This window comes from Choloepus didactylus, chromosome 17 (assembly GCF_015220235.1).
Source record: "Choloepus didactylus isolate mChoDid1 chromosome 17, mChoDid1.pri, whole genome shotgun sequence".
In the NCBI taxonomy this organism is placed as follows: Eukaryota; Metazoa; Chordata; class Mammalia; order Pilosa; family Megalonychidae; genus Choloepus; species Choloepus didactylus.
Genome location: NC_051323.1, coordinates 59,930,627 through 59,957,382, shown reverse-complemented (window position 1 = coordinate 59,957,382; position 26,756 = coordinate 59,930,627). Strand labels below are relative to the sequence as shown.

At 39.1% G+C, this 26,756-nt stretch overlaps 2 protein-coding genes across 15 annotated transcripts in view; both read left to right on the top strand.

Annotated features, from left to right (window-relative positions):
* Positions 1–1,329: 1,329 nt before the first annotated feature.
* Positions 1,330–3,561, top strand: LOC119512315 (60 kDa heat shock protein, mitochondrial-like). The gene has a single exon (XM_037806926.1). It carries the CDS (start codon positions 1,380–1,382, stop codon positions 3,105–3,107), a length of 1,728 nt encoding a protein of 575 aa, XP_037662854.1. The 5' UTR covers positions 1,330–1,379; the 3' UTR covers positions 3,108–3,561.
* Positions 3,562–22,362: 18,801 nt separating this feature from the next.
* Positions 22,363–26,756, top strand: part of BIRC6 (baculoviral IAP repeat containing 6) — a 317,621-nt gene continuing 313,227 nt past the window's right edge. For 9 of the 14 annotated variants that reach the window (XM_037807172.1, XM_037807169.1, XM_037807168.1 and 6 more), the window contains exon 1: positions 22,365–22,710. In XM_037807172.1, the coding sequence (XP_037663100.1) occupies positions 22,392–22,710 (319 nt within the window). In that variant the 5' untranslated portion in view covers positions 22,365–22,391. Of the gene's footprint in view, positions 22,711–26,756 lie in introns of all 14 variants that reach the window. The other 5 variants (XR_005212389.1, XM_037807173.1, XM_037807175.1 and 2 more) reach the window with 3 other exon arrangements.

The following is a 26,756-nucleotide window of genomic DNA, read 5'->3' as shown; positions in this document are numbered from 1 at the left end:
TAATTTTTGTATAGGGTGCGAGGTAGGGGTCCTCTTTCATTCTTTTGGATATGGCTATCTAGTTCTCCCAGCCTCATTTGTTGAATAGACTGTTATGTCCAAGTTCAGCAGTTTTGTGGGCCTTATCAAAGATCAGCCAACCATAGATCTGGGGGTCTATCTCTGAATTCTCAATTTGATTCCATTGATCAATATGTCTATCTTTTTGCCAGTACCATGCTGTTTTGACTACTGTGGCTTTATAATAAGCTTAAAAGTCAGGGAGTGTAAGTCATCCTACTTTGTTTTTCTTTTTTGGAATGTTTTTAGCAATTTGAGGCCCCTTTCCCTTCCAAATAAATTTGATAACTAGCTTTTCCAGGTCTGCAAAGTAGGTTGTTGGAAGGTTGATTGGAATTGCATTGAATCTGTAGATGAGTTTGGTTAGAATTAACATCTTAATGACATTTAGCCTTCCTATCCATGAAAACGGAATATTTTTCCATCTTTTTAGGTCCCTTTCTCTTTCTCTTAGTAAAGTTATGTAGTTTTCTATGTATAGTATGTATAGGTCTTTTACATACTTGATTAAGATTATTTCTAGGTACTTGAATTTTTTAGTAGCTACTGAGAATGGAATCTTTTTCTTCAGTCTTGTCCTTTTATTGGTTAGCGTGATAGGGCTTAAACCCTTGGTATTTTAAGATTTGCTGATTTTTAGGCAAATAAGGGATTGCAGTGTGGGCAAATGGGGGATTAGCTAAGAGCGATTTGTGATTGGTTCAGTTGAAGGTCATTTTGATTGGTGTGCAGATATGTAAATTAGGGCTTGCACTCTGGGCTATCTTGATTGGTTTATGAGGGGTGGTTCATGATTGGCTCATTTGCAATCCTAGTCCTCTGCCCCCCTCTTCCCTATCTAGGACTTGTGATCATTTAGTTTAGTGTCTAATGTAGCCTGTTTTGTTTTGTTTTTTTTCACTTTGAAAGAATCTAAAAGTTTTATGATCTTAAAGGAGAAAATAAAACATAACTTTTAATTTTAAAAGAATGGAAAGATTTTGTAGGCACACCATCTGGTTAACCTAAGAGAAATCCTATGAGCTTAGATTTCACATTTTAATCGACCATGTATGGTTTAAGATAGATCTCCCTAAGCTAAAAATATCAAAACTTATTTGCTGTGCTATTCATAAGTTAGTTTAAAATGCCACTCAACTGCAGTCCTAAAGAAGATCCCATTTATCTTATCTGAGAATCAGAGTCCATTATGTTTTATATTTCTTAAACTATAATGATCAACAGTATGTAAGATAAATCTATCACATAAGAAATAGTCTAGTCCCCTCACTCGCCGCTGACGGCTTGCCTCTTCGTCCGCACGCTCGGCCGCCGCAGAAATGCTTCGATTACCCACAGTCCTTCGGCAGATGAGGCCAGTGTCCAGGGCATTGGCACCTCATCTCACTCGGGCTTATGCCAAAGATGTAAAATTCGGTGCAGATGCCCGAGCCTTAATGCTTCAAGGTGTAGACCTCTTAGCCAATGCTGTAGCCGTTACTATGGGGCCAAAGGGAAGAACAGTGATTATTGAACAGAGTTGGGGAAGTCCCAAAGTAACAAAAGATGGTGTGACTGTTGCAAAATCAATTGACTTGAAGGATAAATATAAGAATATTGGCGCTAAACTTGTTCAAGATGTTGCCAATAACACAAATGAAGAGGCTGGGGATGGTACCACCACTGCTACTGTACTGGCACGCTCTATTGCCAAGGAAGGGTTTGAGAAGATTAGCAAAGGTGCTAATCCAGTGGAAATCAGGAGAGGTGTGATGTTAGCTGTTGATGCTGTAATTGCTGAACTTAAGAAACAGTCGAAACCTGTGACAACCCCTGAAGAAATTGCTCAGGTTGCTACAATTTCTGCAAACGGAGATAAAGAAATTGGCAACATCATATCTGATGCAATGAAAAAGGTTGGAAGAAAGGGTGTCATCACAGTAAAGGATGGAAAAACATTGAATGATGAATTAGAAATTATTGAAGGCATGAAGTTTGATCGGGGTTATATTTCTCCATATTTTATTAATACATCAAAAGGTCAGAAATGTGAATTCCAGGATGCCTATGTTCTGTTGAGTGAAAAGAAAATTTCTAGCGTCCAATCCATTGTACCTGCTCTTGAAATTGCCAGTGCTCACCGAAAGCCCTTGGTGATAATTGCTGAAGATGTTGATGGAGAAGCTCTAAGTACACTTGTTTTGAATAGGCTGAAAGTTGGTCTTCAGGTTGTAGCAGTCAAAGCTCCAGGTTTTGGTGACAATAGAAAGAACCAGCTTATAGACATGGCTATTGCTACTGGTGGGGCAGTGTTTGGAGAAGAAGGGTTGACTCTAAACCTTGAAGATGTTCAGTCTCATGATTTGGGAAAAGTTGGAGAGGTCATAGTGACCAAAGATGATGCCATGCTCTTGAAAGGAAAAGGTGACAAGACTCAAATTGAAAAACGTATTCAAGAAATCATTGAGCAGTTAGATGTCACAACTAGTGAATATGAAAAGGAAAAACTAAATGAACGTCTAGCAAAACTTTCAGATGGAGTAGCTGTGCTGAAGGTTGGTGGAACAAGTGATGTGGAAGTGAATGAAAAGAAAGACAGAGTTACAGATGCACTCAATGCTACACGAGCTGCTGTTGAAGAAGGCATTGTTCTTGGAGGTGGCTGTGCTCTGCTTCGATGCATTCCAGCCTTGGACTCACTAACTCCAGCTAATGAAGATCAAAAAATTGGTATAGAAATTATTAAAAGAACACTCAAAATTCCTGCAATGACCATTGCTAAGAATGCAGGTGTTGAAGGATCGTTGATAGTTGAGAAAATTATGCAGAGTTCTTCAGAAGTTGGCTATGATGCTATGCTTGGAGATTTTGTGAATATGGTAGAAAAGGGAATTATTGATCCAACTAAGGTTGTAAGAACTGCTTTATTGGATGCTGCTGGGGTGGCCTCTCTGTTAACCACAGCAGAAGTTGTAGTCACAGAAATTCCTAAAGAAGAGAAGGACCCTGCAATGGGGGGAATGGGTGGAATGGGTGGAATGGGTGGTATGGGAGGTGGCATGTTCTAATTCCTAGAATAGTGGTTACCATAATTAATGAACTGTGGGAAGCTCAAGGCAGTGTTTCTCACCAATAACTTAGTCATTTGAAGAAAATGGCGGAAGGCTGGCCAGTGTAAGAAAATCACTATAACCATCAGTTACTGGTTTCAGTTGACAATATATAATGGTTTACTGCTGTCATTGTCCATGCCTACAGATAATTTATTTTGTATTTTTGAATAAAAAGACATTTGTACATTCCTGATAACTGGGTACAAGAGCCATGTACCGGTGTACTGCTTTCCACTTAAATCACTGAGGCATTTTTACTGATTCTGTTAAAATCAGGATTTTAGTGCTTGCCATCACTAGATGAGAAGTTAAGAAGTAGCCTTTCTGAGGAGAGTAAGAATAATTGTGTACAAAGAGAAATACCCAATTATGTGACAAAGCTTTGCGTAATAAAAATTTCTTTAAAGTTAAAAAAAAAAAAAAAAGAAATATTCTAGGTTGGCACAGTAGTAGTATCTTTTAAATTAAATAAACAACTTTATTTAATTCTTTAAAGTATGATCACACCAAATCTATGTATATGATCACATGAACCAGGGCAATTTTGCCCCCAGGGGGTACGTGGCAATGTCTGGAGATATTTCAGGGTGCCACAATTGGGAGGGGTGTGTGCTACTGGCATCTAGTGGGAAGAAACCACAGATGCTGCTCAGTATCCTATAATGTACAAGACAGCCTCCACAGTAAAGAATTTATCCAAAGCAAAATGCCAGTAGTGCAAGGTTGAGAAACTCTGCACTAAATGAACACATTTTCTAAAATTTCAAGCAAAGTGCTATTAGGGGTGGAATAATGCTCCTAGCTAGCCTAGAGCCTGGTACATAATATGTACTCAATATATATATGTATTTTAATCAATCAATTAAAAATTAGTGTTGCTCCTATTTTGTGAGTATTCTTATGTCCTTCCCTTCATTTATGTTTGTATTAAAACAGTATCAGGAATTTCAGTGCTACTTGCACCATCAGTATCCTCACCCTTTTCTCAAAATATGGCATTATATGGACTCACAAATGAATTTGTATATAACTGTAGATAAACTAGCTTACAGGAAAGTGGAGAAAAGCCAATATTCATCAGAGACTGAAGATGGAAGAGATAAAATTTGTGTGGGCTTCCAGTATAATGAAAACATTTTAAATATAATAAAGACATTTTTAAGGAAATCTCATTTTAAAAGGAAGACTTCAAATGATATTCCAAACATGGATAAGAATTCAGCCGGGGAGCTTTCACAATCTTTGTAAATCTCTAAATGTTTTCAGGCCACAACTACTTGTCTTGAAAAACTGTGGAAATGATAACTCTCTCTTCATCCTCTCTTGTTATCTTGTGCTGAGGAAAATGGCATAGCAGGAAGTTATTTCCCCAAGGAATGCAAGCTTGGTCGCTATTAAAGTAGAGAGGATGTGAACTGCTAGAAGTTCCTCTATATCACTTGTGGGATTTTTTGTTTCTCTCTAGGAAAGGAATTATCAGAAAAACATTCATCACTCTGTGACAAAATCTCAGGTAAAAGTGGTTTGAAAATCATGTTTAACACATTGTATTCAATGACTACCTCATCTGTCTAGAAATCTCTGAAGTGAAAAACAAGTGATAATTACTTAGGGAACGAAGTGGTTAAGGAAAAAAAACAAAAGTATTACTAATTTCAGAAACTATTATCAAATTTCTCATTATTTGTATTTATTTGATTATAATTATTTTTATTGTGCACCATATTCTAAAACATCCTGGATCTAACAGTAGTTCTCCCATCACCACCACTGCCACATTTGATAGGCTAAGGACAAATAAAAATATTATAACTATTTGCTATCCAACTTGGTTTATTTTTATTTTCTGTTTTAGGAAATTACATTAATATTTGCACATAGTAAAAAATTAGCCAGTCCAGAAGGACTTATAATGAAATGTAATAGCCCATCTGCCATTCCTCCTCTATTTTCTCACCCCAGTACTGCTTCTCAGGGCAACTTAATTTGTTTTTGTTTGGGGGTGGCTATCTTCATAATTCCAAGTAATGTTAATATTACTTATGTTAATATTTCTTGCTATACCAATTTTGGACCTTACCTATATACTCCCACCTTTGAAAGGGAAGGACTTAACTACTTGAGCCACTCCCCCTCCTTCAAACTTTTAATAGTTATATAAACTTTAGTCTGTTACAAATCTTCATAAATTGAGATGAGACACTTAAACTTATATATCTTGTTCAACCTTTTAATGGTAGTTATTGTCTCCCTAGTATTTAAGATGGAGCTGTTATCTCAAATTCCTTTCCTTCCATCTCCTCTTCTTCTATCCAGATTCTATCAGCATCACTTGCACTTTTGTGTTTTAATTTTATAACATTGTGGGGATTTAATTGTGTACCTAAGTTTGTTCACATTCTTAGTCTTGGTCTGCATTCTGGTGGGTGTAGACCCAATGAAAATAAGATCTCTTCAAGATGTTACTTCAGTTAAAGTGTTGCCCCACTGAATCAGGTTGGGTTTTAATCCAGATTCCTGGAGTTCTTTGTAAGCAGAGTGAAAGTCAGACAGAGAAGTCATGGGGAGGAGCCAGAAGCTGGAAGTCAAGGGAACCCAGAAGAGAAAGGAAAAGGTGCCACAATGTGCATTGCTATGTGACAGAAAAGCCAAAGACCAAGGTTCGCTGGCAGCTAGCCACAGAATATCACAGTTTTCCAGGAGAAAGCATTGCTTTGCTGATACCTTGATTTTGCACCTCTAGTCTCAAAACTGTGAGCAAATAAACTAGTGTTGTTTTAAGCCAACCCGTGTAGAGTATTTGTTTTTTCAGCTAGGAAATGAAAACAGACATCAAGGTTAATGACAACTATATTCCGTTCTGTAGGCATAATTAAATACTCAGTGTTTTGTCTATAACTGATTCTAAATTTTGAATGACCATAATAACACTTGCTTTATTATCACTGTGTAAATATAACTCAGTGCAGAGATGTGTTGTACACCAGAACATCTCTTTAATTGGTCCACTTCTGTTTTTAAATTGTGGAATATAACATATTTACATAGAAGTGATTACTTTCCAAGTGCAATTTAACAAGTAGTTAGAGAGCAAATTTCAAAGACTGTTACGGGTTACAGTTCCACAGTTTCAGTTATTTCCTTATTGTGAAATATAATATGCATGCAAAAAGGTGATAACTTTCAAAGTATGATTTAACAAGTAGTTATATAGGAAATTTCCAAGAATGTTATAGGTTACTGTACCATAGTTTCAGTTATTTCCTTATTGTGAAATATAACAAAAATACAAAAGTCAATAACTTTCAAATTACAATCTAACAAGTAGCTATAGAGCAAATTTCAAAGAATGTTATGGGTTACAGTTCTACCATTTCATTTCTTCCCTTCTAGCTATTCTAATACCCTAGCAACTAAGAAAAAGAAAATTATATAGAGATTCAGTATTCATAATCCTTTGTTAAATTCCATCTTGTCTGTTGCTACCCCTTCCTCTAGTTAATCACTTTCCCAGTCTTCAGGAATGTCTAGGCAGTGACCACCCTAACTTGTTCATGTTGGAAAGAAGTGTCCACATTATGGGAAAAGGGGATGCAACTGGTTGATGTTCTTGAAGAGGCTATTGCCTCTGGGTTTTGTGACTTAGCTGGCATAGAAGGACTCTGGAGGATTTAAATTTCTGAAGAACAAACTTACTGAGTGAAACTTTTATAGAGTCTTGGATAGGGACTGGGTATTCTTTAGGATTTTCAAGAATACTGTTGATTTGTACTTATCATACTGTGGCCATTTAGGATATCTTGCTGAAGCTTGCATAGGAATAACCTCCAGAACAGCCTCTTGACTCTATTTGAAATCTCTTGGCCACTGAAACCTTATTTTGTTGCCTTTCTTTTCCCCTTTTGGTCAAAAAGGCATTCTCAACTCCTTGATGCCAGGGTCAGGCTCATTCCCAGAATCCATGTCTCACATTGTTGGGCCGATTCACTCACCTGGGGTTCCTGTCCCATGTCGGCAGGAGGGTGATCAATTTATTTGCCAAGTTGGGCTTAGGAGAGAACGTCCACATTTGAGCAACAAACAAGGTTCTCTGGTGGTGACTCCTAGGCATAATTATAGGTGGGCTTAGCCTTTCCTTTACAACCATAAGTTTCACAAGAGCAAGCCTCAGTATTGAGGGCTTGACATATAAAGTAAAGGGTTCCTAAGTTCACATAGCATATGTTTTGTCCATGATAATCAGTATATCACAATGTCATCACTTAGTTGTACAATCCTCATCACTCTCCATTTTAAACAATTATCATGAAATTGTTCCACTTTTTGACCACTTAGCCACTTGAGAGAGAATGTCCCTTTACTTAAATTCTATCAATTGCTCAAAATCAAGTCATGTTTTAGTTTGCTTCCAATCTGGACCATGACTTTCTTGTGAATTTTAAAAATTTTCCTTTGGGTTCTAATTGCTTTCTTTTGCCCCACTGAAAAGAAATATGTGCCTCCTTTACCATATCACTGATATCCATCTATGATATGAAGTGCATTGTTTTCATTCCTGAATACGTGTTCCTTGGAGCCCACTGACTTATATTCTGTGTGGACTGATTGCTTTCCAGCTCTGTTGCATCCCATCATCGTTCTTCACTGGACTCCAGCTTGGTTGCCATGTTTCTTACATCCCATGTTTTCATCTTTCTTGATTTTTGCCCTTGTTTTGCTGGAATACATCAATATGTTTTTCACAAGGATTTCTTGTTTTCTAATTTAGAACGTGTCCTTGATTCTCCTTTCCAAAAGAAAATAAAGGGATACCCACCCATCTGCATATTTTCTACTTTAAGTGTTCTCCCCTTTGTAAAATTATCTTCCAACTTCTTCCCTAGAGTCCTTGCAAGAGAAAAACCAATATTCTTCTTTAAAGGATAGGTATACTATCACTTCCATAACTTAGAGCAACCATTGCTTCCCTTTGTGGTGGAATAATAATCCAAATAAGTCTTGTCTACAATGAGACATGAGCCCATGAGGCTGAGAGATCCGTCAGAAGGATAGGATAGGTGAGGTAAAGTCCTAGATATCAGTGGGAAACTAGAATCTAAAACCAAGAGTTGGTTAAGGCTAGTCTCCACAGCTAGACAGTGAAGATTCAATTGACTAAATGGAAGGTATGTTTTCCAGCTGCAAAAAAATTAAAAAAGAAAAGAGGACCACCCAGTCAACAAAGACACTACAGGTTTACATGCAGAAGCGATTTGCAAAACATTTAACAATCACTAGGAAACAGGTAAGGCCCAACCAGAATTGAAGCTGACCATGGCTCTGGAACCAGGGCTTGGATGCCCTGCTGGAATGGTCATTAACTCTTTAGTGGATACATCATAGGGTCCAGGTGGCCTCCAGGTGGAGGGAGAGTGTGAGTGATCACTGGGATATCCAGGATAGTGGCTCTTTCAGTATTTTAACCACTTGTACAGCCATGCTAGTGATTCCTGGCTCTTTGAATTGATCTCCAGCCTGGAATGCTTTCAGGGAACAAGACCTAGCTAATGCCTTGACCATCTGAGTAAGAGCTTGGCCTCTGACATATTAGGGAAAAATCCACTCCCTCTGAAAATAATTTTTTTTAAAAAAGGCCAAAGATATGAACTGATAATTCCCCAAAGGAAAACACACACACACACACACACACACACACACAAATTTACACTAAACAGTTGAAAAGATACTCAACTTCACTTGAAATTTTAAAAATGCTAATTAATACAAAGATGTAGATTTTTTTTAAACCATCAGATTGGCCAAACTTAGAAAGGCCAATAATGTCCAGTGTTGGCCAGGGTGTGGGTAGCACACTCTCATTCACTGTTGTTGAAAAAGTTTCCAGTATTTTGGCAGATAACGTAGTAATACACATAAAATCTTAAAATGTGCCTACTTATGCCCCAGAAACTCCTCCTGGATCTCTAGTCTACAGACATCACAGTATAAGTGGGAAAGTTTATGGGCTTTAGGATGTTTGATACAGCACTGTTCTTATACTTTTATATAAATTTTATTGTAGTAAAATATATATAACATCAAAAAAAATCTACATCATCAGAAACAGTCACAAGTGTAGAAACCCAGCTCCAGAGGGGAGGATTATGCCAGAGGCTGAGAAACTTAGAACAAATGTCAGGTCAGGATAAGCAGAAAGCCAGAGGCTACTGAATTAGTGCTCTTCATATCTTATCAGCCTGGGGTCAGTGTTGGAATCACTGTGAAGGGTAGGCTGGGACCACTGAGGGATGATTAGAATTACTTGCCAGATTAGAACTTGAAGGGCCAGGCAGAACATTTCAGTAAAATAATTATTCTCTGAAATCTTACCGATTGTAACAGTCAAGGTTCAGTACAGGAAACAAAAACCACTGAAGACATTTTAAGCATGAAGGGATTCATTATAGGGATTTATGTGCTTAGAAAATCTTTGAAAGGGTTCAAGGAGCAAGTTCTAGGTTGAACCTTCAGGAATGACTCCTAGAATGGTACATGACTGACTCACCAGAGGAGCTGCCTTCTGAGGCCACTACTTGGAAGGATTGAATTCAAACTACAATGCCGTAGATGCATCCCAGGGTTCAGGAATCCGATGTGGCTCCTGCTGCCAAAGCGACTGTGACTCTAACCCCAGGAAGCTGGTGAAAAACCAAGCCTCAATGTCCACGAATGATGTCATCAACATGGCAACAAAAGACATCCCCTGAAAAAAGTCACCACAGAGATTTAATGAATAACAGAAAAAACTCCACTTGCTTAGAATTCTGAAGGACAGTAGAGACTGGAAAAGGACTCCACAAATGCTGAACCGAAGAAACAGAGGAGAATTCCATCCTGGATGCTGGTCGGTCCCCTCCCCTCCCCCTCACTCAGTCCTGCCAGTGTGAGAGTCACACAGAGGCAGCACGGCCTGGCTCACCCATGCAAACTGAGACAGTAGACTCAGAGCAGTGAGTTAGAATGCCAGGCATATCCAGGCACAGGGACCTAAGACCACAGAGACCCAGGGTGGAACACAAGCCACCACAGAGTGCTGCATACAAAAGGGCCCCTGAAGTCGGGGGAGACCATGATAGAAATGCTGGTAAGAACTGTTGGTTCTCATTCCATCCAGTTTCAGAAGGCTGGACACCTAAAGGCAAAACAGACTTTTCTGAAGGGTTCCACCTTTCTGGAATGACCTCATCTGGCTCCTTGGGGTGGGATACCCTAACAGGGAAGAAGCTGGACACAAAACCTCACAGAAAAAAATAAAAAATAGTAGTAAAAGGGGGTTAAACTGAGCTGCTGTATGATAGGGCAGGTCCCAAAATGGAAAAGTTAAGGAAAATGGGGCACTGAGTGAGGGAGAGAATTTAAACAAATCATAGGATCTGGGGAGAAAAATCTGTACACACACACACACAAAAACAGAACAGATCAAGATTCCTGGAAAAGGAACAGAGGAAAGGAAGCTCTCTCCTGGAGGCAAAACAATTGCACAAAAAGTGCAATCTCAAAAATTGCACCACATATTCAGGGCAAGAATTTAATGAAGAAGAGCTGAGAAAACCTGAACAGTTAAACTTGGGCTATTCTAAAGGTCTAGAATAAGTTGAATCCAAGCGTCAAAAAACAGCCAATCAACAACAAAACCCCACATGAGAGGGAGAAACAGACTTGAAGATTTAACTCATCAAGATAATCAGATGTCTAGACATCAGCAAAAATTACAAGCCATACTAAGATGCAGGAAAATGTGGCTCAGCCAAGGGAACAAACTAAAACTTCCAAGGAGACTCAGAAGTTGGCACAGCTAATTAAAGATGTTCAACAAGTGTCTTCAATCAATTCAAGGAGATGAAGGAAAGTATGCATAAAGAGATAAAGGATATTAAGAAGACAATGTGTGAGCATAAAGAAAAATTTGAAAATATAAAAAGAAACATAAATTATGGGGATGAAAGGCACAATGGTAGAAATTAAAAATATAGTAGAGGCTTACTACAACAGATTAGAATGGGCAGAAGAAAGAATCAGCAAACCAGAAGACAGGACAATTGAAATCATAGGCAGAAGAACAGAGAGAGAAAAGAATAGAAAAAAATGAGCAGTGTCTCAGGGATTTCAGTGACAGCATGAAGTGCACAAACATACATGTCATTGGTGTCCCAGAAGAGAATTCCTATAAGAGTCAGAATACAACTGAACAAGAAAAAAGCACATTTCCTGATAATGGATGTTTAAAATATAAAGTGGTAAAGTGGGACAAAAATAACATAAAGAAGGGAACAGAGGTATATGGGAGCAAAGAACATGTATAATATTGAAGCTAAGTTGGTATCTTTTTAAAGTAGTAGGTTATAGATGTAGGGTAAACATAAAGTATTTCAAAAATATGCAGAAACAAATGAAAAAGAGATCAGTCAGATACATCACAAAAGTTGAACTATATAAGAAAGGAGGTTGCAATAAGGAAAAGGGAGAAAAAAAATATGGCATATAAAATTCAAAGGACAAAGTGGCTGAAGTAAATACTGCCTTTACAGTATTAACACTGAATGTAATGGATTAAATTCCCCAATCGAAAGACACAGGTTAGCAGAATGTGTTAAAACATATGCTCCAACTATATACTATCTACAAGAGACTCACCTTAGTCTCAAAGACACAAATACATTGAAAGTGAAAGGCTAGGAAAAGATATTCCATGCAAATAGCAACCAAAAAAGAGCTGGGGTAGCTATACTAATATAAGACAAAATAGACTTTAAGTAAAAAGCTGTTACAAGAGACAAGGAAAGTCACTATATATCAATAAAAGAGCAATCCACCAAGAAGAAAAAACAATCATAAATATTTATGCACCTAACCATAGTGCCCCAAAATATGTGAAGCAAACACTGGCAAAACTGAAGGGAGAAATAGACACCTCTACAATAATAGTTGGAGACTTCAATACACCAATCTCATCAATAAACAGCATATCTAGATGGAAGATCAAACAGGGAACTTGAATAATATGATAAATGAACCAGACCTAACAGACATGTACAAAACATTCCACCCCAAACAGCAGGATAAACATTCTTCTCAGGTGCATATATATCTTTCTCCAGGATAGACCACATGTCAGGTCACAAAACAAGTCTCAACAAATTTAAAATGATTGAAATTATACAAAGCATCTTCTCTGACCACAATGGAATGAAGCTGAAAATCAGTAACAGTTGGAGAACTAGAAAATCCACAAATATATGGAAGTTAAATAACACTCTCTTAAACAATCAATGGGTCAAAGAAGTAATTGCAACAAACAAGAATGATAACACAGCATATCAAAACTTATGGGATGCAGCGAAGGCAGTGCTGCAAAAGGGAAATTTGTAGCCCTAAATGCCTACATTAAAAAAGTAGAATGATTTCCTAATTGTCTTAATATTTCTACTTCTGTAGGGTGAGGCAAATGAGACCTTGCGTACAAAATTAAGTGTGTGCCAAAAAACTCAGTAATCAAGATAAATAATATTTCAATGTAATATGTTTTTTTAAAAACTCACAATGAATGCAAAACATCCGTGGTGAAAATATAATCAAAATTTTAAATAAACACAGAATCTGACCCTGCACTTGCACCATCCTGTTGTACTTCTCTCACCCTAATTCCAGCCCAAGTTCCAAAAGAACTTTATTTACAGAAACAGTCCCATGGGCCAGAGTTTGCACCTTTGATTTTTTAAATGTTGCATTAAAATAATATTTAGCTGATTACTGTGTTTTCTGGCAACCTTTAAAATTTTGCATTTAAAAGCAAGTACCTCACTTGCCTCTTCCTAGTCCCAGTCCTGCTTGTTGTCTTTCAACTCATTCCTCACACAGGAGCCAGAGCGTCAGGTCATGTCAATTCCTTATTTAAATGGCTTTCCACTGCACTTGACATAAAATCCAAAATTCTTAATTCCTTATGCCTAGTAGTTCCTACATGAGTTGGCCCCTGCCTTCCTCCTGAAAATTTGGAACTCTACAGCACCCACTGCCTCATGGACTCCAGCTATACTGGCTGGAACGAGCCAAATGCACCAGGGCCTTAATATTGAATATTCTCTGCCTGGAATAGTCTCTTTTTCAAGACTAGAATTTCCTTTTCAGGTTTAAAGTGTCAGCTTGACTTTCACTTATATTGAAAAGCCTGACCTGACTTTCCAGTCTAAACAGTTCCCCCTGTTACTTTTTCATCCCACTATAAGTTTTTCCTTCATACACTTATCTCAATTTACAATCAAATATTTATTTTCATGATTATCAGGTTAATATCTGTCTGCCTGCTTGATTTTAAACCCCAGGGAGCAGAAATTGTGTCAGTTTCTTTGTTTTGTTTTGTTTTGTTTTTCTTTTGTTCTGTTGTGTTTGCTTTATTCTAAGTGCCTGTTTGGTATGTGGTAGGTGCTTAGTAAGTACTAACATAGTGACTGGGGCATAATAAATAGTTAATAAATGTTTACAATACTATTACTATAAAGGTAAATCAGAAAAAAAACACTAAAACTAGGAGGAAAGCAAATGAACTTTCCAGACACTTAAATGAACTTTTAAATAGTTTCCAGTGTTTTTTGGTGGGGCATGGGGTTGTTTTTTTAGCCTATTCCTTTTACTTTAATCTTGGGCTACAATCCTATGCTTACCCTTCTCATATCTGTGGTTTCTGAGGGTGTCTATCCTTAATCCAGCATAACCTGGTGAATTGTTTTCTGATTGCCTGAAAGTGTCAAAGGTAAGTGGATCAGGTATCCAAGTCTTTGAATTAAATGCCACATTGAAGCTTTTATCTATGAGTAATGGCTGCTCATACCAAAAAAGGCAAGAGTCTTTTCTCAATGATTATCCTATATCAAATTTTAAAAAGGGAAGATATTCAACATACTTCAGTTTCTTTGAGTGCAGTTTGACCAGGAAGGAAGAACTAGATTCATAAAGGAATAGTGGGTTTCCCTTACTTTTTACTTTTTAATTTATTATTAGAGAAGTTCTAGGTTTACAGAAAAATCATGCAGAAAATACATTGTTCCCTATATCCCACTGCCTCCTCCCCACACAGTTTTCCCTATTGTTAACACTTTGCATTAGTGTGGTACCTTTGTTACAACTGAAACAATATTATTATAATAATTGTACTATTACCTGTAGTCCTTAGTTTACATTATGGTTTACTGTTTCTTACTGTTTGTGTTGAAAAGTCCTACGGGCTTTTTTTTTTCTTAATTTTTATTCTAGTAACATATGTACAACCTAAAATTTCCCACTTTTAACCACATTCAAATATATAATTCAGGGGTGTTAATTACATTCACAATGTTAATTACATCACCACTATCCATTACCAAAACTCTTCCATCACCCCAAATAGAAACTATGTACCAGCTAAGCATTAACTCTCCATTCCTGTATTCTAGTTTCTTACCCTATGAATTCATTTATTCTAATTATTTCATATCAGTGAGATCATACAATATTTGTCCCTTTGTGTCTGGCTTATTTCATTTAACATGATGTCTTCAAGGTTCATCCATGTTGTAGCATGTGTCAGAATTTCCTTCTTTTTTCATGGCTGGATAATGTTCCATTCCCCTTCCTTTTGCTTCCTATCTTGTTCCAGCTCCTTGCTTCCTTCTTGAAGTATGATCTGAGCAACAACATCATCAGCCTTAGAGCCTAGAAACATGTTAAATGCAGAATCTAAGACCCCCCACACCTAGAATCTGTATTTTAACAAGATCTATGGTCCTTGAAAATTTTAAGAACATGTATTTCTAATAAGAGTTTAGTAAAAGTAGGTACCTACTCCAGAATAGGAAGTGACTCTGTAGTCCAGGGTTTTCCAAATCTGTCTCGTATCAAAATCCAGAGACATGCTTGTATATAAAATACAGATTCCTGTTCCACTTTCTAAGAGATTCTAACTTTATAGGTCTAGGGTAGGGCCCCAGAATGACTCTTATGCGGGAAACACATAAAACTTAGAAACTGCTTGTGCCGGTTTGAGTGTATTGTGTCCCCCAAATGCCATTATCTTTGTGGTCTTGTGTGGGGCAGAAGTTTTTGGTGCTGGTTGGATTTGCTTGGAGTGTGCCCCACCCAGCTGTGGGAGATAATTTTGATGAGATGTTCCCATGGAGGTGTGGCCCCACCCATTCGGGGTGGGCCTTGATTGGTGGAGCTATATAAATGAGCTGACTCAAAGAGAGAAAAGAGAATGCAGCTGGGAGTGATGTTTTGAAGAGAAGCAAGCTTGCTAGAGAGGAACGTCCTGGGAGAAAGCCGTTTTGAGGCCGGAGCTTTGGAGCAGACGCCGGCTGCCTTCCCAGCTAGCAGAGGTTTTCCGGACACCATTGGCCATCCTCAGGTGAAGGTGCCCTTGTGTTACCTTGTGCCCTTGTGTTACCTTGGACGCTTTGTGGCCTTAAGACTGTAACTGTGTAGTGAAATAAACCCCCGTTTTATAAAAGCCTATCCATCTCTGGTGTTTTGCATTCTGCAGCATTAGTAAACTAAAACACTGCTGATTTAGTCCAATTTTATAATTTAACATATGAGGCAACTTAGTTAAGAAACTTTAGTGGCTTGCTCAAAGCCTCACTAGAAGATAATTCTTTTTAGAGGGGGAAAGCATTATAAGTGTTTAATTTTATTTTTTAGTTCTGATTATATATATATACACACACACATATATACACACACATACATATACACATATATATAAAATATTTTATTTTGCAAAATTTCAAATGCATAAAAGTTTAGACTTTCTACAATAAAACTCTGTATACCAGCTACCTAGATTCACTCTACCATTAACATTTTACTACACTTGCTGTATCAAATATCTTTCCATTTCTAGCCATTCTTCTACCCATCCATCAATGAATCTCTCCTTCTTATCTCTACATTGTATCATACACTTTCCATAGGAAGGGAAAGAAAACTGTGAGGATAACAGAAATGAGAAAATATAGTGAAAACATGTAAAAGAATGAAAAGCAAGAAACATTGGCACATTTGAAGATGAACTCCAATTTCTGAAGCAACAAAACAAAACAAAACAAACAAAAAATCTCCACACAAACCTAGAAATTTATGCAAATTACCAAAGAGTAATGTTTACAAAACGGTATCTCTAGTATTAACTTCATGAAGTTTGATGTTTGGCACTAGATGAAATTTCTGGCACTCACATGTTATTGTTCTCCCTGATGGCATTTTCCTCCAATAAATCGTCATATTCATGTCCCATGTACACACATCCTGTAAAAGACCTAGCTCTGACCTTTTCCCAGGATACTAGGATATCACTGCTGTGAAATGAAACTGTGTCTGGAAAAACGTGGGGTACTCTAATCCCCTCCCAGTAATGAGAAACAAATGTGGACTCTGCTGCTGTTTTCTCCCGAGGATAATTTTAATAGTATAGGTACTAGCTGTCAATATTAGGCTCACCAGAATGAATTCCCAGGGCATCAGACTTTCTGTTAGAAATCATTAGAATTTCATCATATATTGCTTTGCAAGAAAGCAAAAAATCTGTCAACTTTAGCAGAGAGGTTAATATAATTAGGGCTTTGGGGTGATGATTTCTAATTTCTTTTTCTAATTTCTTTTAGAAATTCCTTTATCATCATCAAAGTTTTTTTTTTTTTAATTTAGAGATCTCCTTATCATTAATACCATGCATTTGTTTGTGCAATGTTTGTATATGGCTCAATAGTTTGGGTGTTTATATATAAAATTTTTTTTAATTTTGTGGCTTTTGCCAGAGTTTGGCATATATGTCCCCATACTCTAGCCCCGGGGCATGGTATGACCTCAGTAATCCTTGGTATTTACCAAGGAGTCTTCAGGGGGCGGTGCTAACTCATTAAGGCTCAGTCCCTGCTGCTGCACAGCTCTAGACCACCAGCTTTCTCTCAGCTGGAGCCCTGCTCACCCCTCTGCCAATCATCCCCTGCAGTTCTGGAGTAGCTCATCCCTCTCAGACCTCAACTTTTACTCTTAACTACCCATCTCCTGCAGTGGTTGTACAAGGGGTAGACAGTGTGAAGTGAGAAACTGCTCTCTCCTTTACTTATCCCAGCCACAGAACAAACCCTTAATTTAACTTTGCTCACCACAGCCATATATATCTGTAACTTTGATTTGGCTTGATTGACTTTTTAGGAATAGGACATTATAAAACAGAAAGTATCAACTGCCACTGTATGTGACTTCTCTCAGAGCCTAGTGGCTTAAGACCATCCTCAGAATGTCTCTTTCAAAGCATCCTGAGCCCATGATCAACTTGCCAATTTTCCTTCTCCTCATCAAGAACCCTGGAAGATCTTGTTGGAAAAAAAAGCTTCTCTCTGATTGCTTTCTCAGGCCTGATTTCTTTGTATAATCTTCCTGAATTTGTTTATTGGTTCTAAGAGTTTTTTGGCAACTTCCTTGGGATTTTCTACATAGACTATCATGTCATCTGCAAATAGGGAAAGTTTTATTTCTTGCTCTCTAGTCTGTATGCTTTCTCTTTTTCTTACCTTACTGCAGTGGCTAGAACTTCCAGTACTATGCTGAATAAGAGTGCCGAGAGCAGATGTCTTTCTCTTATTCTTAATCTCAGAGGGAAAGCATTCTGTCTTTCCCCATTAAGTAAGATGTTAGCCATAGGGTTTTAGGTAGAAGCTGTTAATCAAGTTGAGGAAGTTTCTGTTTTTTAAGTTTGCAAATTGTTTTTTTTTTTTTTTTTTTAAATCATGACTAGGTATTGGCTTTTGTCAAATGCTTTTTCTGCATCAATCAGGCCTGCTTTCTGAGTCCATATTTCTGATTCTAGCAATTTCCACTTTCCAGAATGATTCTCAATGGGAATTTCTACTTCTTTTAGGTCACTATCACTGATGCCCAAAATGGTTTGGCCGGAGGCCCTCAAAAGGTCATCACTTCAAAACAGACTAGCTATGAAAATCGGTACATTTTTCAATGTCATTGATATTTGCTCTCAAAACCACATGCAGAAAGACATCAACAGTAGATGGTAAATGTCACCCAGACTTCCCCTTTCCATTTTTACCATCACTTCAACTCAAGAAACCTGAACCTGTGTCCTGAACCTCTTAACTGCAATCTTTGAGGTCTCAGCAACATGTTTACAAAAACAAGCAACACTTTTACTTACTCCCAAAGTACTCTTTGAAACACAAGTTTTGCAGGTCAAATAAGTTGTAACTTGTGGTTAAACCTGGTTAAATAGGATTCTTTATTGAACTTTTGGTATGCTAATGTGTATTATACATCTCCCAAGAGGAAGAATATAGAGGGAGTTGTTTCCCCCAAATTTTTGATAACGGAAGTATTTTATTTCAGAGCATCTGCTGGGTAATTAGCTTTAGAGAATGCTGGCTTACAAGTGAAAGCTGTCTAAATTCAGAAAGAAAAGGAATTAAGTAACAAGATAACAGAAAAAACCTTCCATCAAGTATACTCAGTATAGTATATCAATTCTACTCAGCATAGTAAAGTTTAAACTGAAGGTTCAGGTTACTGCTTTGTTTCCTGTAACAATAGATGGGGGGCTTGATTTGCATTTGAGGCCATTCAGGGAGACCTTCTAATTTAAAGAAAGTTTGGCCCAAAGGGATCTTGATAGACAAAAACTTTGAAAAAACAGTATTTACTGTTTCTACTTGTATCCTGAAGATTTAAAAAAACTGTTTAGAAGGACACCCCCAGTTAAGTTTAGATTTGATTATTTGTTCTCCTTTACTACAAGGCACTTAAGTTTTGAGCAGCAGGTTAGGAGCCCAGGTTCTGGAGTCAAACTGCTTGAGTTCCCACCCCACAGGCTGTGAGACCTCGGACAAGTCATTTCACCCTTCTGTGTTTCAGTTTTCACAGCTTACACATACTTTCACAAGTACGTACAACAAACCTAAGAAAGTAGGCTGAGTGATTTTATCATCTCCATTTGACACTTGGTGAAACATTCTCAGTCACCAAGTGACTCGCCCAAGGCCATAGATAGAGCCATAAGTCATGCCATAGTAACTCAATTAGAGATTTAGACTTGAATACTGAGGTATTTTCCATTTTGTTATATTGCCTTCCAACATTCAAATAAAAATGGAATATTTGCATTCTAAAATGGAATGAATATATAAATTACATAAAGAAAATTTGCATATGAATAAAACAGTAAATTGAGATCTTTAGTTCTTGATATGCTAGAAGTCAAGGGCTGGGTGAAGTTAAGCAGGGAAAAGACTTGATCTGGTTTACTTCTTTTAAAAGATGGTCTTGGGGGATCTTCCATGAAGACGGCAGAGTGGGTGAGGCAAAGCAGGCTTCTCCTCCAAATAATTAAGGGCTGAAAAGAGTTATGGGATGTTTTGGGTCATGAGAATTGTTTAAAATGGAGAGTGATGAGGACTGTACAACTAAGTGATGATAATGTGAGATATGGTTGGATTATCATTGACAGAACATATGCTATGTGAACTTAGGAAGCCCCTACTTTGTAAGTCAAGCCCTCAATCTTGAGGCTTGCTCTTGTGAAAATTTATGGTTGTAAAGGGGAGGCTTAGCCCACCTATAATTATACCTGGGAGTCACCTCCAGAGAACCTCTTTTGTTGCTCAAATGTGGACATTCTCTCCTAAGCTCAACTCTGCAAATAAATCATCACCCTCCCACCAACATGGGACTGGACTCCCCGGGTGAATGAGTCTCCCTGGCAACATGGGACACAGATTCTGGGAATGAGCCTGACTCTGGCATTGGGGGATTGAGAATGCCTTTTTGATCAAAAGGGGGAAAAGAAAGGCAACAAAATAAGGTTTTAGTGGCTAAGAGATTTCAAATAGAATCGAGAATCAGTTTTGGCAGTTACTTCTATGGAAGCTTCAGCTAGATGTGCTAAATGGTCACAGTATGTTAAGCCCAAGTCAATACTAGTCCCGACAACCCTAAAGAATATCCGGATCCCTATCTGAGACTTCATAAAAGTTTCACTCACTAAGTTTATTCTTCAGAAACTTAAATTCTCCAGAGAGCTCCTATGCCAGCTAAGTCCCAAAACCCAGAGGCCATAGCCTCTTCTAGAACGTCAATCAGATGCACCCCGTTTTCCATAATGTCAACGCCCCTTTTCAACATGAACAGTTGGGTTGGTCACTGCCTAGACATCTCTGAAGATCAGGAAAATGATTAAACTAGAGGAAGGAGCTGCAACAGACAAGATGGAATTTAACAAAGGATTATGAATACTGAATCTCTATAGCATTTTGTTTTCTTAGTTGCTGGACTATTGGAATAGCTAGAAGGAAAGAACTGAAATGGTGGAACCGTAACCTGTAGCATTCTTTGAAATTTGCTCTATAGCTACTTGTTAAATTGAAATTTGAGTTATCATCTTTTTGTATATATGTTATATTTCACAATAAGGAAATAACTTAAAACTATGGTACTGTAACCCATAACATTCTTTGGAATTTGCTAACTACTTGTAATTGCACTTGGAAAGTTATCACTTTTATGTATATATGGTATAGTCCACAATTAAAAAAATTATTAAATTTAAAAAAATGTCATTGAGCAAATCAGTGATTTCCTGAAGAAAGTCTGCAGGAGTGTGGGATGGCAATTAACATTCATATCTTTCTGAGCATCTACTGTATGTCAGACGCAGTGCTACACATTTTACAGATGATTCTTAATCTTCTCAACACTTTGATCAGGTTTTACAGTCGACTAAACTAAGCGTTTCAAGATAATGTAACATTCCAAACACATACAGCAAAGTGATTGAGGACCTTCACAGCTCACAATATGTTCTTACTATTTCCAGGTCTTTGCTTGAGTCTCAGTTTACTCATCAACAAATTGAGAGGACAGGACTAAATGAATTATTACCAACGTGTGTCCTGGGGTGGCTAAAAACATTTAAAAAGAGAAGTGCTCCACAATCACAAGTTTGGGAAATACTGGGTTAAGCAAAGTCCTTTCTTGTTAAGGGGGGGTTTGGTTTTTCTTTTTTAATCGAAGGGGAAGGGATAATCGGGGGAGGGTGGGAGTGACTTTAAAGGTGTAGCATGGAGGAGATCTTTGTGAAAATGGAATCATTCTGTATCTTGGTTGCAGGGCACAAATCTATAGATGTGATAAAAAGAACTATACACATATACACGAATGTCAAATTCCTTCTCTTGATAATGTACTGTAATTACGTAATATGTAACTATTCGGGAAAATTGAGTGAAGGGTACCAGTGACCTCCTACTATCTTTGAGGAGTCCTGGGCAGGTATTTTACAGAATGTCCTTCAATTTGGACTTATGCAATGTTTTCTCATAAATAGGGTTATGAGTTTTCGGGAGGAAGTTCACAGATGTTCTTTTCTATATTTGCAACTACTTGATAATCTAACAACTATTTGAAAATAAAAAGTTAAAAGCGCATGACGCATTGCTATTCTTCAAAGGGGGATATAGAAGGATGCGTTTAGTAAATTTACTTGACCAGAGTCCTTTACCGGCCCCAACGCCTGACAGACACCTACTAGCAAATCACGTAACTTGAGTATTTGGGGGGACTGTGGTTACAGAAACTATGCTTAACTGCTTCCAGCCCTTATTTGGCCCTTTTGTTTAAAAGATTTGAGGCGGGGGAGGGGCACTACAGTAGGCACGGGCTTGGGGAGGTCGTTCGTTTCCTCCATGTCCAGACTACTTCCAGCCGAGCGGTCTCCTCACAGCCACAGCCGAACAACTGGATTGCCAGGCTGGGGTCGGTCCAGGAGCAGCCGGAACCGCAAGGGCCTCAGGGCGTCCCAGGCAGGTCGTGCGGACCGGGATCCCCGCCTAGTGGAAATACAGGACTTCCCCCGACCCGGGGAGCGGGGTGGAGCTCAGGCAGCAGCCACTCCCGGGATCGCAGGAAGAAACCGGGAAGCAGCGGACGCGGAACTAACCGAAAGAGCCGGTCGTGGCACGCGCGAGCTCTCGCGCGCGTGCTCTGTCTGCCCCCTCCCCCCACCCGGGTCCTCGTCCCGGGTCCCGCCCCTCTCGCTGCTTCCGCCCCTCCCCTTCCAGCCTCCCTCGGAGCTGGGCGGCTGCGGGCGGAGGCCGACGTTCCTCGTGCGTGCCGGCGCCTGACTTCACTTCCGTCTAACGCGCGCCGCTTGCCCCTTGGCCCCGGATGGTGACTTGTGGTGGTGCTGCACCTCCCGGGACTGTCACTGAGCCGCTTCCCAGTGTGATTGTGCTGAGCGCAGGCCGGAAGATGGCGGCTGCGGCGGCCTCGGGCCCGGGCTGCTCCTCGGCGGTGGTGGCGGGAGCGGCCGGGGGCTCGGAGTGGCTGGTGCTCCGGGATGGCTGCATGCGCTGTGACTCCGACGGGTTGCACAGCCTTTCCTACCACCCGGCGCTCAACGCCATCCTGGCCGTCACCAGTCGCGGGACCATCAAAGTCATCGACGGCACCTCGGGGGCTACCCTGCAGGCCTCGGCGCTCAGCGGTGAGTGCGTGGCCCGCCCGGCGGGGGCCGGGCCTACAGCGGGAGGAGCCCGGCCCGCGAGATGCCCGGGAAGAAAGCCGCCCAGCCCCGGGGCTCGGTCGTGCCGTCCGGAGGAGGGGAAGCGGCGTGACGAGAGCGGGGTAGCGGGAGGACAGGGCTGGAGATCAGGTTTGGCTAAAAAGGGAGGCCCGGAAGCTGATGGAGGAGGACCCTAGGATTCGGCATTTTCAGCGGCTGCAGCTAGGAAGAACACACCGGAGAGCCGGGGAATGGTGGGAGTTGCCTTTTGGGCCTTGAGCGTCTGGTGTGAGTTGGTTCTGTGGGAGAGGTGAGGAGGCCTTCGAGCTCGGCACAGGGGAAAGCCCGGCAGCCGGGTAGGTCGTGGGGAATGCGTCGGCAGTGCCCTCTGCTAGATCGGAAAGCGAAAGGGTCGAAGGCTTGAACCCCGCGAGGGAGGCTGGTGGCCCGAGGCGGGGGGCGGGGAGCGTCTGCGAGCCGGCATCTAAGCCCTGGGCTATGGGAGAGAAGTGGGTACATTGCGGTTCATAGGTCCTGCGGGTGCCGAGATATACCCGCGGGCTTCGTGCTGGGGGTGGGGAGGGAACTGGGTGGGCCAGCTGCCTGAACTGCTCCGTCGACGGCAAAACCTTGTTCCCTTGCTTTGAGCTTCCAGCTTCTACCCTGCGGGGTCGAGGAACTCAGGATCTGCCGTTCATGAAATATAAATAGATTCTTTTGGGTTCGTAATCAAGTGAAATCTCAGGTCCTCTCTACTTGCTTTTACCACAGTGGTCCAAAAGTTGGGATTTTGATGTATGTCTGTGTCTCACCACTGGAGGAGAGCAATTCTGGGTTGTGTAAACGTTGCTCCAGGAACAGCACTTTTTACTCAGTATACGTGAGGTAAAACTCAGTGGAATGTTTTGGAATTGCTCTGGTTAAGTTTCATTTGGTTGAGATGCTGTTTCATTTATGGTTAAATAACGAGTGGCCTAATTTAGATGTTATAAATTGAGATTGAAAAGTGAGTTAGACTCATGCAGAGATAAAATGTGTACGGCTGCATTTAGCCAAGTGGAAGTAGTTAAGTGGTATACCAATTCACATGTATTTAAGCATAAGGAAAGTGGTTATTCTAGTGTATGAGTAATATAAGAATAAGTGGCAATTTAGGGGTACAAACATGAAATTACAGATGTTAATTTTTGTTAACGTGAGAGTTCTGAAAGAACTGGATTATATATAATATGGCATACAAACCTGGAATGTATCTAAGAGATTTTGTCCAAGAGAAAGTTTTTGGTTGTAGGTTTGTAACTTTTTCTTTCTTTTTTTGGCGCATAGTTACGGGACAGGAGAGTTGCCCCAGATGTAGCCACAGGCAATTACTGCAACTTTGGACATAACAGTTTGCTACTATCTATGAGAGGGAGATACTCATTAGTAATTGAATATCTTTCTTTTAAACTCACTTGAAAATATTTCAAAATATCAAAAGACATAAAGAATAATTAGAGTGAATAACCGCAAATCCCTGACTCAGCTTCTAAAATAAAACGTTACACAAAGTGAGTTGCAGCCTCCTCTGTGCCCCTTCTGAATTGCATTCCTCCAATTCCTCCCACCCCCTATAAGATTATCTTTAATTTGGTTTTATCATTTTCATACGTGTGTTTATACTTGTTAGTAGATGTATGTATCCTTAAGCAGAATCTAGTATTGCCTTTTATGATTTTAAACTTTGAATAATGGTATTGTATTATATGTATTTGGATTTCTATAAAAAGTTATATTAACAAAAGTATTAAATTGTTTTGAATAAAAAGAGGAGTTTCATAGGATGCTTTTTCTGTCTGGAGACCATGTTTAAGAAAAATAATGTGTGCCGGGGTTATAAGTGTTTGGGGAAATTGGACATATATGTATGTGCCTGTACATGAAAAGGAAGAAAATATTCACTCTAGTGGTAGTTTGCTTAAGTGGGGAGGGTTTTAAGTGCATAACGTAAGTGTGAAGGTAGAACAATCTAAAACTGATTTGGGATAACTTAATTGGGATATATGTTGGGGCTTGTTACCTAGAAAAGTATGGGATTGGACTCTTAAATTGCAAATATCCATGCATTAAGGATTGAATGTGTAGCAGGATTTATGGAGAACAAAATAAAAGGATTATCAAAAATTTTTGAGAGCAACATGGATAACTTATGAAATGTTGTGAGAACTGAAGTTTTTAATTAATAATTAGCAAAGGTTGTATAGGGTCCTGTGTATGTAATCTATACAGATGATTGGGAAAGGAGTGCTACAGTTTATGTTTTGCCTGGAATATGTTGGTAAATAATAGGTTTGTTTTTAATGGTTAATAGGGTGACAGTCCTATAAATAGAGTGGGAAGAAGGTGCCAGTAGTGACCATGGTCCTAACATGACCCCTTTTCAGTTCATGGCAATGAACTAGTTTCCTTTCTACCCCAGAGAACATATTTGTTCAGGAGACAGAGTGGTGTGAAAACCTTTGTAATCATATAGAGTTTTACTAGGTGATAGAGTAGTGTGTTTTATGGATAAATAACCTGTTTATAGGGTTATGTGTAGCCTAGTGTAGACTGGAAATTGAAGGATGGTAGATGGGATATGTTCAGTTGGAATTCAAAGCTGGTGAGTTTGTAACTATGTCTACTGTTATATATCTTCACATTATTTATATCTGGCACAGAGTGATTTATAAATACACTTTCACTAGATTAAGAGCCATTGGTATATACTTAGGTTAGGAATAACACAGTATTTGCTCACAATTTAGTGCTTATAGAGTTAAGATTTTGGAGGCTCTGAGCTGCTTCCTTGGCCTGGTGTTGAGCATCTGCCATGATCTGGCCTCTCATCACTCTCCCTAGTCTTGTCTCCCTATTTTATTTTATGAAACTGGTTCATTTAATCCCGTTTCCTAACTACAATAATTTTGCTCTTTCTTGGAATGCACTGATTCATTCTAGCCAATATTAGACAACTCTTATCCATTTTTCAAGACATAGGGCGGATTTTAGCTTCATGATCCCTTTAGCCTGAAGTGATCCTCTGAGCTCCTAAGCACATATTGTTTTCTGCTGTCTTAAACTATTTAAATTGCATTTTATTTAGCTTTTTGTAACTATATGATGTCTGTCTAATTATATTTCAGGCTCCTTGTCTACTCATTTAAATCCCCTTCTCAAGATGCTTAGTAAAACTATTAACTATTTTTGAGTTCATGTGTGTATACCCATGGTTATGTTAAATGGATGCTCTCTTGCACACTAATTGCTAAATGAATACATTCCTTGACTTTAGGTTTATAAATAAAAGAAGCTTTAACATATACCTCTTGATCATGCTGTTCATATTACTAGATATATCCCTAACTGCAGCTGTTGTTTGGTTCATGCAGTTTAGCGTAATAGGAAGGAGCCTGGCTCAGAGGCAGATTGCTTGAGTTAAGATCCCACTTTGCAGTTTGTAACTGTAACCTTGTGTGAATTAATTGATGTCTGTCCCAGTTTCCCCATTTGCAAAATGGGTATACTAATTGTACCAACTGTGAGGATTAGCATTAATATGGATAAAGTTTAGAGCACTGTGCTTACCATGCAATTAAGTGCTCAGAAAGTTCCTGTCTGCTTGCCATTCACTGTAATTATCCTTTTTTTCTTAAACCTTTTTTCATATTCTCTGTTAAGTCTTTTGAACTTAACCACAAATTTAAATTTCCTAGGATTTTTTTTTTCTTTCTGATTTGCCACCTCTTACCATCCTGTAAAACCCTAGTTTTTGCTTTGATGTAAGGATAAGGTTTTGCTGATTTGTTTGGTATTGTCTTATTTACTTAATTACTGGTGGTGATGTTTAATCTTGCTTCCTGAAATAGCCTTGTTCTCACCATCCTGAGTACATTTTATATTGTTTTGGTTATAAGCTTTTTTGAGGGCATGTAGAAAGAGCATGGGCTTTATGTGTTAGGTTATCCTGAATTTTGAGTTTTAGTTACTTACTGTTCAGTACCTAAACT